This window comes from Salmo salar, chromosome 25 (assembly GCF_965601325.2).
Source record: "Salmo salar chromosome 25, fSalSal1, whole genome shotgun sequence".
Taxonomy (NCBI): Eukaryota; Metazoa; Chordata; class Actinopteri; order Salmoniformes; family Salmonidae; genus Salmo; species Salmo salar.
This window is the reverse complement of record NC_138315.1, coordinates 50,630,319-50,642,500: the sequence shown is the minus strand read 5'-3', so window position 1 is coordinate 50,642,500 and position 12,182 is coordinate 50,630,319. Positions and strand designations below refer to the sequence as shown.

The 12,182-nt window shown below is 44.3% G+C and overlaps 1 protein-coding gene across 1 annotated transcript in view; it reads right to left on the bottom strand.

The window, feature by feature from the left end:
* Positions 1-11,779, bottom strand: part of LOC106586909 (uncharacterized) — a 171,885-nt gene extending 160,106 nt beyond the window's left edge. Inside the window, exon 1 of the mRNA XM_045707470.2 lies at positions 10,191-11,779. Within this exon, the coding sequence (XP_045563426.2) occupies positions 10,191-10,301 (111 nt within the window). The 5' untranslated portion in view covers positions 10,302-11,779. The remainder of the gene's footprint in view (positions 1-10,190) is intronic.
* Positions 11,780-12,182: the final 403 nt, after the last annotated feature.

Below are 12,182 nucleotides of genomic sequence, written 5' to 3'. Positions count from 1 at the left end.
TCCAGTATCCAATACAGAAATATATTAATGGTCAACGTTCAGACAAAAATTTAAATTGACTGTCGCACTTATATAGCGTGTTACTTATAATACATGGAGGAAATAGCACAAGATGTTTCCTCCCTTCGCTTTAAAAAAAATAAATGTTTTGGGTCTTACACAGAGTAAGTATTCAGCTAAACTGAAGTCTCTTTCTCTGACCTTCGACCTCACTCCACCAATAGTTTGTGTAACCGTTTGTATTATTCACATCCGGCTGTCGACGTTTTTGTCTCTTGTGAAAAGATAATTTGTGTTCATCTCAAACGTGTTCTTTTTTTGGGGACAGTTTTTGCTAAAGGGGTCACTCTCTTGGGGAGCGAGACTGTTAACCAGATATGCTCTGTGTTCTTGTGATTGGGCTAGCTGCACACAGAATTTGTATAACAACATTATTCGGGGACAAAATGTTGATAGGGGGTTACCTGCCTGTTTTAGTTTTCTTTGTTGAAGTAGTATTCTCTCCTTGCTTTCTCTGAAAGAGTTTGGATAGCGGTGTCGAACCGGCCCTGACGCTCTGATGTTAAGACCGTAATAGGTATAATTATTGTTGTGGTTAATGTTGGTCTCTCCGAGGATTAACTGGTATTTAATTCCTTGAGATCTAACTGTCTTTTGGAAGATCATCAGTTATATTTTGCCCATGTTCACTGTCGGTGCCCAGTTTTGGCAGTAGGCATCTAACACTAGACAGGCTACGTTGTAACCCTTGTTGAGACAACATTTAACACTGGACAGGCTACGTTGTAATCCTTGTTGAGACAACATTTAACACTGGACAGGCTACGTTGTAACCCTTGTTGAGACAACATTTAACACTGGACAGGCTACGTTGTAACCCTTGTTGAGACAACATTTAACACTGGAGAGGCTACGTTGTAATCCTTGTTGAGACAACATTTAACACTGGACAGGCTACGTTGTAACCCTTGTTGATACAACATTTAACACTGGACAGGCTACGTTGTAACCCTTGTTGAGACAACATTTAACACTGGACAGGCTACGTTGTAACCATTGTTGATACAACATTTAACACTGGACAGGCTACATTGTAACCCTTGTTGAGACAACATCTAACACTGGACAGGCTACGTTGTAACCCTTGTTGAGACATTTAACACTGGACAGGCTACGTTGTAACCCTTGTTGAGACAACATTTAACACTGGACAGGCTACGTTGTAACCCTTGTTGAGACAACATTTAACACTGGACAGGCTACGTTGTAACCATTGTTGATACAACATTTAACACTGGACAGGCTACATTGTAACCCTTGTTGAGACAACATTTAACACTGGACAGGCTACGTTGTAATCCTTGTTGAGACAACATTTAACACTGGACAGGCTACGTTGTAACCCTTGTTGAGACAACATTTAACACTGGACAGGCTACGTTGTAACCATTGTTGATACAACATTTAACACTGGACAGGCTACGTTGTAACCCTTGTTGAGACAACATTTAACACTGGACAGGCTACGTTGTAACCCTTGTTGAGACAACATTTAACACTGGACAGGCTACGTTGTAACCCTTGTTGAGACAACATTTAACACTGGACAGGCTACGTTGTAACCCTTGTTGAGACAACATTTAACACTGGACAGGCTACGTTGTAACCCCTGTTCTGTTGAGACAACATTTAACACTGGACAGGCTACGTTGTAACCCTTGTTGATACAACATTTAACACTGGACAGGCTACGTTGTAACCCTTGTTGATACAACATTTAACACTGGACAGGCTACGTTGTAACCCTTGTTGATACAACATTTAACACTGGACAGGCTACGTTGTAACCTCTGTTCTGTTGTTGAGACAACATTTAACACTGGACAGGCTACATTGTAACCCTTGTTGAGACAACATTTAACACTGGACAGGCTACGTTGTAACCCTTGTTGATACATTTAACACTGGACAGGCTACGTTGTAACCTCTGTTCTGTTGAGACAACATTTAACACTGGACAGGCTGCGTTGTAACCCTTGTTGAGACAACATTTAACACTGGACAGGCTACGTTGTAACCCTTGTTGAGACATTTAACACTGGACAGGCTACGTTGTAACCCTTGTTGATACAACATTTAACACTGGACAGGCTACGTTGTAATCCTTGTTGAGACAACATTTAACACTGGACAGGCTACGTTGTAACCCTTGTTGAGACAACATCTAACACTGGACAGGCTACGTTGTAACCCTTGTTGAGACAACATCTAACACTGGACAGGCTACGTTGTAACCCTTGTTGAGACAACATTTAACACTGGACAGGCTACGTTGTAACCCTTGTTGAGACAACATTTAACACTGGACAGGCTACGTTGTAACCCTTGTTGAGACATTTAACACTGGACAGGCTACGTTGTAACCCTTGTTGAGACAACATTTAACACTGGACAGGCTACGTTGTAACCCTTGTTGATACAACATTTAACACTGGACAGGCTACGTTGTAACCTCTGTTCTGTTGTTGAGACAACATTTAACACTGGACAGGCTACATTGTAACCCTTGTTGAGACAACATCTAACACTGGACAGGCTACGTTGTAACCCTTGTTGAGACATTTAACACTGGACAGGCTACGTTGTAACCCTTGTTGAGACAACATTTAACACTGGACAGGCTACGTTGTAACCCTTGTTGAGACAACATTTAACACTGGACAGGCTACGTTGTAACCATTGTTGATACAACATTTAACACTGGACAGGCTACATTGTAACCCTTGTTGAGACAACATTTAACACTGGACAGGCTACGTTGTAATCCTTGTTGAGACAACATTTAACACTGGACAGGCTACGTTGTAACCCTTGTTGAGACAACATTTAACACTGGACAGGCTACGTTGTAACCATTGTTGATACAACATTTAACACTGGACAGGCTACGTTGTAACCCTTGTTGAGACAACATTTAACACTGGACAGGCTACGTTGTAACCCTTGTTGAGACAACATTTAACACTGGACAGGCTACGTTGTAACCCTTGTTGAGACAACATTTAACACTGGACAGGCTACGTTGTAACCCTTGTTGAGACAACATTTAACACTGGACAGGCTACGTTGTAACCCCTGTTCTGTTGAGACAACATTTAACACTGGACAGGCTACGTTGTAACCCTTGTTGATACAACATTTAACACTGGACAGGCTACGTTGTAACCCTTGTTGATACAACATTTAACACTGGACAGGCTACGTTGTAACCCTTGTTGATACAACATTTAACACTGGACAGGCTACGTTGTAACCTCTGTTCTGTTGTTGAGACAACATTTAACACTGGACAGGCTACGTTGTAACCTCTGTTCTGTTGTTGAGACAACATTTAACACTGGACAGGCTACATTGTAACCCTTGTTGAGACAACATTTAACACTGGACAGGCTACGTTGTAACCCTTGTTGATACATTTAACACTGGACAGGCTACGTTGTAACCTCTGTTCTGTTGAGACAACATTTAACACTGGACAGGCTGCGTTGTAACCCTTGTTGAGACAACATTTAACACTGGACAGGCTACGTTGTAACCCTTGTTGAGACAACATTTAACACTGGACAGGCTACGTTGTAACCCTTGTTGAGACAACATTTAACACTGGACAGGCTACGTTGTAACCCTTGTTGAGACATTTAACACTGGACAGGCTACGTTGTAACCCTTGTTGAGACATTTAACACTGGACAGGCTACGTTGTAACCCTTGTTGAGACAACATTTAACACTGGACAGGCTACGTTGTAATCCTTGTTGAGACAACATTTAACACTGGACAGGCTACGTTGTAACCCTTGTTGAGACAACATTTAACACTGGACAGGCTACGTTGTAACCATTGTTGAGACAACATTTAACACTGGACAGGCTACGTTGTAACCATTGTTGAGACAACATTTAACACTGGACAGGCTACGTTGTAATCCTTGTTGAGACAACATTTAACACTGGACAGGCTTGTTGTAACCCTTGTTGAGACAACATTTAACACTGGACAGGCTACGTTGTAATCCTTGTTGAGACAACATTTAACACTGGACAGGCTACGTTGTAACCCTTGTTGAGACAACATTTAACACTGGACAGGCTACGTTGTAACCATTGTTGAGACAACATCTAACACTGGACAGGCTACGTTGTAACCCTTGTTGAGACAACATTTAACACTGGACAGGCTACGTTGTAACCCTTGTTGAGACAACATTAATATAGATAGTAAACATTGTTGTGCTCAGATTGCTGCCCTGGGTGACCCCTCGTCCATGTTCTTTTTCCCCCCCACATTTTTAAACAACATGTATTTAAATGTATTTAATTACATCAGTGGCTCTTTCTCCAGTTCCGCTTTGGATGAGTTCGAGGAAGAGTCCTTTATGCCAGATGGAATCCATTGCCAATATTTGACCCTTGGTGGATTAATAAACATGTTTTTGATAAAAAGGTATGGAGGGTGTAGATTTGGTCAGCTGTTCTTTGTTTTGGTCGGAAGCCAATTTGACATTCACTTAAAACACTGTTTTAATTCATTATTAGGGTCATATTTGTCTAAAATGTTTTAATATAGGTGTAAATATGCCTTTATTCCATATTTATGTGAACTATCCTACATTCAGCACCAGCTTGAAGAGATGAGTATGGCTTCCTGTAGTTTAGGGCTGCTTTTCTTCAGCATTTCATTGACAGATACTGTCTGGCCCACACGCTCTACCACACTGAGTGCTTTGGTTGTCTCTTTCAGCTCTGTTATTGTGACGGGTATATCTAATGGCTTTTGATTGGTTGTCTCTTTCAGCTCTGTTATTGTGACGGGTATATCTAATGGCTTTTGATTGGTTGTCTCTTTCAGCTCTGTTATTGTGACGGGTATATCTAATGGCTTTTGATTGGTTGTCTCTTTCAGCTCTGTTATTGTGACGGGTATATCTAATGGCTTTTGATTGGTTGTCTCTTTCAGCTCTGTTATTGTGACGGGTATATCTAATGGCTTTTGATTGGTTGTCTCTTTCAGCTCTGTTATTGTGACGGGTAAATCTAATTGGTTTTGATGGATCTTTAATTATTGTTTCAAAGTTTTGTAAATTATTAACACATTTTGTCTGAGTCTCGGGTTCATTTCTGGCATTCTGGATTTTCTAATATTTTTTTAAAAATGTAGTTTTTACAGATGTTGTCATTTCGATTGGGGATGTTTTTCTTGTTATGTGAGTCATTAAGCTCTCCCTACAGTTCCCAAAACGATATATATTTTTCCAAGCTGATTAGAGATGTAGACAGCTTTTTTTTGTTAAAATCTTATAGCAAATGTTTATGTTGTTTTAGGGGCCAGGTGATATTTTACACCTGGTCCAACCTGGTCTGTGGAGTTTTGGGGTTTTTGTGTCCTGGCAGTATTGCATTGACTGTCAAACCATTTTGTTTACATTAGTTTTCCCCACATTAGTCTTTTGTAGGATATTGTGTTCAGTTTATATGTAGTGCAATTAATTATTCTTTACTACAACTAAATGTGATGTACTGAAAGCTGTTCAGCGTGTCATCATTTTCTCCGCTGTTTAATGCTGTCTCATACGCTGTGTCACTATTAAATACTATTTCTAAATGGGAGGGAGATTGAATAGGTTCCTGGTTTGGGATTGTAGTTGACTCCATAGATCCTTTAAGACAAAGTGTGACGTGACAGTGGTCTAGTAGGGGAAGTTTTGGCATGACTGGAAATACATTAATATGTTCAGGTGGAAAATCGGTAATGGAGTAATCCACCACACTGTCTCCTAACACAAAGCCGTATGTGAATCTGTCCGGAGAGTCACCCACTGTCCTGGCCACTAACACACTGTCTCCTAACACAGAGCTGTCCAGAGAGTCACCCACTGTCCGATCACTAACACACTGTCTCCTAACACAGAGCTGTCCAGAGAGTCACCCACTGTCCGATCACTAACACACTGTCTCCTAACACAGAGCTGTCCACAGAGTCACCCACTGTCCGATCACTAACACACTGTCTCCTATCACAGAGCTGTCCAGAGAGTCACCCACTGTCCGATCACTAACACACTGTCTCCTAACACAGAGCTGTCCAGAGAGTCACCCACTGTCCGATCACTAACACACTGTCTCCTAACACAGAGCTGTCCAGAGAGTCACCCACTGTCCGATCACTAACACACTGTCTCCTAACACAGAGCTGTCCAGAGAGTCACCCACTGTCCTGGCCACTAACACACTGTCTCCTATCACAGAGCTGTCCAGAGAGTCACCCACTGTCCGATCACTAACACACTGTCTCCTAACACAGAGCTGTCCAGAGAGTCACCCACTGTCCTGGCCACTAACACACTGTCTCCTAACACAGAGCTGTCCAGAGAGTCACCCACTGTCCTGGCCACTAACACACTGTCTCCTAACACAGAGCTGTCCAGAGAGTCACCCACTGTCCGATCACTAACACACTGTCTCCTAACACAGAGCTGTCCACAGAGTCACCCACTGTCCGATCACTAACACACTGTCTCCTAACACAGAGCTGTCCAGAGAGTCACCCACTGTCCCGACCACTAACACACTGTCTCCTATCACAGAGCTGTCCAGAGAGTCACCCACTGTCCCGACCACTAACACACTGTCTCCTAACACAGAGCTGTCCACAGAGTCACCCACTGTCCTGGCCACTAACACACTGTCTCCTAACACAGAGCTGTCCAGAGAGTCACCCACTGTCCGATCACTAACACACTGTCTCCTAACACAGAGCTGTCCAGAGAGTCACCCACTGTCCGATCACTAACACACTGTCTCCTAACACAGAGCTGTCCACAGAATCACCCACTGTCCGATCACTAACACACTGTCTCCTAACACAGAGCTGTCCAGAGAGTCACCCACTGTCCGATCACTAACACACTGTCTCCTAACACAGAGCTGTCCAGAGAGTCACCCACTGTCCGATCACTAACACACTGTCTCCTAACACAGAGCTGTCCAGAGAGTCACCCACTGTCCCGACCACTAACACACTGTCTCCTAACACAGAGCTGTCCACAGAATCACCCACTGTCCCGACCACTAACAACATATAGACTGAGACATTGCTCCCCCCTTTTTTTTTGTATCAAAACTCTTTCTGGAAATGGGGACTTTTGTATTGTAGGAAGATGTCTTTGCCGAATAGTCGTGTGTCTGGATCACCACATAGAAGCCCAGAGCCCAGAGACCGAACACGTACTGTAGTATCTCAAACTAAATATTATGGAATCCTTCTCCTATTTAATAGAGAGAGTTTTGAAGAGGCATTTAAATGGCACACAGAGGTATACGTCCTGACTGCTCCTCAATAATTCATCAAATTGTATTTTGTTTTTAATCCATATTGTTTAGCCTTTTTAATTTTTAATATTTTTTTACTGGTGTGATCTGACTAGTCCTTTCGTCTATAATGCCTCCTAATTCTCTGCCATATTTAATTTCGACGAGTTTATTAGAGGATACAATCAGATAATCAGTCGTTTGAACCATTTGAGTGAGTACATCGTGCGATTGTCCATGTTTCAAGTCAATATTCTTAATGCTACGTGGAAATGATAAAAAGCAAAACACCGGAATGTTCTAGCCGCGTATACTTTTAAAGACGCTATATTTCAAAATGTTTCTTTGGGATGTGTTTAACGGTAGATTGCTTGATCTGTGGGACAATCTGTCATCGTTGTGGGTGTTATCATGTGTTATAGCAGGTTATAAGAGATAACATAAATAGACAGTATGTGAGTATTTATAATATATATATATATATATATATATATATATATATATATATATATAAATAATTTGGTTATTCTCTATCATCAGTATCTAAGTTACATATGAATACATCGCTAGTTTACCATCTCAACTGTAGTACATGGCTGTTTTACTCCAGTAGTTTAGAGTAGATTAGAGCCATCTCTGTCTGTCCCATCTCTCCGTCCCCTCTCTCTCTCGCTCTGTCTCATCTCTCTCTCTCTGTCTCTCTCTCTGTCCCCTCTCCCTCTCTCTCTCGCTCTGTCTCATCTCTCTCTCTCTGTCTCTCTCTCTGTCCCCTCTCTCTCTCTCTCTCTCTCTCTCTCTCTCTCTCTCTCTCTCTCTGTCCCATCTCTCTCTGTCCCCTCTCTCTCTCTCTCTCTCTGTCTCATCTCTCTCTGTCTCATCTCTCTCTGTCTCTCTCTCTCTCCATCCCCTCTCTCTCTCTCTCTCTCTCTCTCTCTCTCTGTCTTATCTCTCTCTCTCTGTCTCATCTTTCTCTCTCTGTCTCTCTCTATCCCCTTTCTCTCTCTCTCTGTCCCATCTCCCTCTCTCTCTCTCCCCCATCTCCTTCTCCCCCTCTCTCTCTCTCTCTCCCATCTCTCTCTTGCTATCCTCTCTCTCTCTCTCCTCTATCTCTCTGTGTCTCTCTCTCTCTCTGTCTCTCTCGCTGTCTCTCTCTCTCTCAGTATATTTACAGTGGCTGTGTGTGGTGCTGGCAGGACGGGATATCCCCCATCACCCCTGTCCTCTGCTCCCGGTCTAAGTAATTCTAGATTAAATGACATCAGGTCTCCCCCGCAGTGAGAGATGGAGTGAAACGATAGCGCTGGGGGGGTGTGGAAGCTAGATGGAGCCTGGGTAATGGCCCAGAGCATCCAGCCCAGAGCATCCAGTCTATTCTTTCCTATTGTCTTGAAACAATCTGTTGCTGCTATCGCTGCTGCTGTGTGCCTGCTTCCTTCTCAGTGTCATGACACCCGCTATGTTATTCTGTTAAACACAATGTGGCAGACAGAGAACTCATAGAGTGAGAATAGAGCACTTCAATATTTCATCTACAATCATTTCTGATTCGTTAAAGAGAGCGTGTCGGCTTTCAGGAAAGCTCTGTTCTCCTCGACTGACAAAGAGGAGAGAGAGAGAGAGAGAGAGAGAGAGAGAGAGAGAGAGAGAGAGAGAGAGAGACAGAGAGAGAGAGAGAGAGAGAGAGAGAGAGAGAGAGAGAGAGAGAGAGAGAGAGAGAGAGAGAGAGAGAGAGAGAGAGAGAGAGAGAGAGAGAGAGAGAGAGAGAGAGGTTTTTCGAGGGAGAGCATGAACATCAGCAGCGTATTCACACGCTTTGAAAAGCCAAGGCGCTTCTTCCTTTAAGGAACTCATAACGCTTGCATTTTAATTAGATTAGTGTGTGTGTAGTGAGTAATCCCGGGTAGCATCACTGATAATATCTGGTGTGGGCGATGATCTCTATGACAAACAATGGAGAGATCATACTTTTGTTTACATAATTAATAGCTTAGAAAATCTCTCCAAGCAGAAATCTCTAGACGTATTTCTCCTCTCCGTTAATTTCCCCACTGTGTTGCCCCAGATTCCGAGTTCTGATTGTGGAATTTGGAATGTGTATTCTAGAATGCAAGTTTCTGGTTGGGCAAACAGAAGGATTAATTTGCATCAACACTAAACCCCTAGCTACAGTGAAAGGACGATTAAGGACTCAATCCTGTGACATCACTTATGACTGCGTGTATAGAGATTATCGGCGTGCTCGCCATCCATCTGGTAGGAATTTAGACACGGTCACTGGTCAGAACACGTCCATCTGTGACGCTTTCGCCGTTATGTTCTGTTCTTGTTCTGTCAGCAGTCAGGATGGAACATTGGAACTAAAATGAACTCTTTGGGTCTGTGACACTTTCGCCGTTCTCTTCTCTATGTCGAGAGAAGAGAACATTTGAACACAATTAACCCTTTCTGTGTTGTAGCAAACAGCTTACTGAATCCACCAGGCTAATGTTTCTACATCACATGCCTTTACTCAAAATGTTGTGAGGGTCTTTCAGGGAAGAAACAAGAGATAAAAGCCCTTCTGAAAACAGAGTAAGATAGAAAGTCATGCTGGACACAACAGAGTAAGATAGAGAGTATTTGTTGGACACAACAGAGTAAGATAGAGAGTATTTGCTGGACACAACAGAGTAAGATAGAGAGTATTTGCTTCCGAGTCAAACTAAGTTCTGGAAGGCTTCCGTCCCACCCACCGTAGCAGAGAACACGATGCACGACGTACTCAGAAACACAACGAGAAAGTAATAAAACGAAACCAAGTTAAAAAGTCACGCCAGTTCTTACCAAGTTCTTGTTGCCATTCTTGCTGAGGGGGCCGCGGAAAACTCCCTTGATGTTCCTGAAGTGGCCGTTGCTGAGGTGAGTAGAGCTGATGACGATGTAGTAGCAAGCCATGAGGCACGAGCTTCCACTGAGTGCACAGACAGTCAGAATCAAGAGAAGATACCGAAGAAGTCTTACAGTGTCTGAGATCTAGAAAAGTATTTTTTTAAACAGTGCAGTTCCCTGCACTGACAGCCAGATGTCAAGAGGATTCTAAAGTCTCAGATCTAATAGACCTGTACAGAACTCCTGTTAACAGACCTGCTTTGTGTCCGCCGCTGTTCTGATCAAAACCCTGGGGTCAGTCCTTCAGTCAGGAGGTTGAGAGAGGGCTTCCTCATGTCAGTGAAGAGAAGACTCCTGGATTATCACTGGAGCAGCATAGTCAGTCAGTCTGTCTCTCTGAGTCACTTCAGTCAGTCAGTCTGTCTCTCTGAGTCACTTCAGTCAGTCAGTCAGTCTGTCTCTCTGAGTCACTTCAGAGTGAGTCTGTCTCTCTGAGTCACTTCAGTCAGTCAGTCTGTATCTCTGAGTCACTTCAGTCAGTCAGTCAGTCTCTCTGAGTCACTTCAGTCAGTCAGTCTGTCTCTCTGAGTCACTTCAGTCAGTCAGTCAGTATCTCTGAGTCACTTCAGTCAGTCAGTCAGTATCTCTGAGTCACTTCAGTCAGTCAGTCAGTCTCTCTGAGTCACTTCAGTCAGTCAGTCTGTCTCTCTGAGTCACTTCAGAGTCAGTCAGTCTGTCTCTCTGAGTCACTACAGAGTCACTGTCTCTCTGAGTCACTTCAGTCAGTCAGTCTCTCTGAGTCACTTCAGTCAGTCAGTCTCTCTGAGTCACTTCAGAGTCAGTCAGTCTGTCTCTCTGAGTCACTTCAGAGTCAGTCAGTCTGTCTCTCTGAGTCACTACAGAGTCACTCTGTCTCTCTGAACCACTTCAGAACTGTGTTGCTGTGTGGGCTTTGTTTTCCTTCTTCCAGCTCTTTCAGGTTCTCAGCAGCAGTTTTCTCTTTCCCTCGTTCCTTTCCTCTCCTCTCGCATGGAGCTCAGGCAGTAGCAGCAGTAGAACAGAAACACAACAGCTGCTCTGTGCTTCAGTCTGTAGTTCCGTAGCCCTGGTCCAGCCTCTGCTTCCCTCACTCCACTGAGCCTGTCTTCAGGGTGCTCCCGCTTTCTCTCTGAGTCTCTGTCTGAGTGCTGGCTGGAGGTAGTGGAGATGCTGCACGGCAGTGGCAGCTGTGGCGGTAGAGGCTTGCCGTAGTGACAGAAACAGGCATGGTGCTGTAGTGTTTTCTGTTTTCCGGTCCAGTGCAGTGAGCCAATGGAAGAGAGCCACTGGTCTGATGGCGATGAGAGGGCTGGAGAAGTGCATCTGTCACACCGCCTGCTCTCCCGCCTCCCTCTCTCTATCTCCCTCTCTCTCTCTCTCTCTCTCTCTCTCTCTCTATCTCTCTCTCTCTCTAGAGCCACTGAGTCAGCCCCCCGCTCCCCAGCCAACCAGGATTCAGCAGCATCTCTCTCTTTCTCTCTGTCTCTCTCTCTCTCTCTGCGCTCCCCACTTTCCCCTCTCTCTCTCTCACACACACACACACACACACACACACACACACACACACACACACACACACACACACACACACACACCTCCCTCTGTCTGTCACCCTCTCTCCTCCACCCTCTCTGTCTCTCTCTCTATCGTCCACTCTCCTCCTCCCTCTGTCTTTCTGTCACCCTCTCTCCTCCACCCTCTCTGTCTCTCTCTCTCTATCGTCCACTCTCCTCCTCCCTCTCTGTCTCTCTGTCGCCCTCCCTCTGTCTCTCTGTCACCCTCTCTCCTCCACCCTCTCTGTCTCTCTCTCTATTGTCCACTCTCCTCCTCCCTCTGTCTCTCTGTTGCCCTCCCTCCTCCTCCCTCTCTGTCTCTCTCTCTCTCTGTCGCCCACTCTCCTCCTCCCTC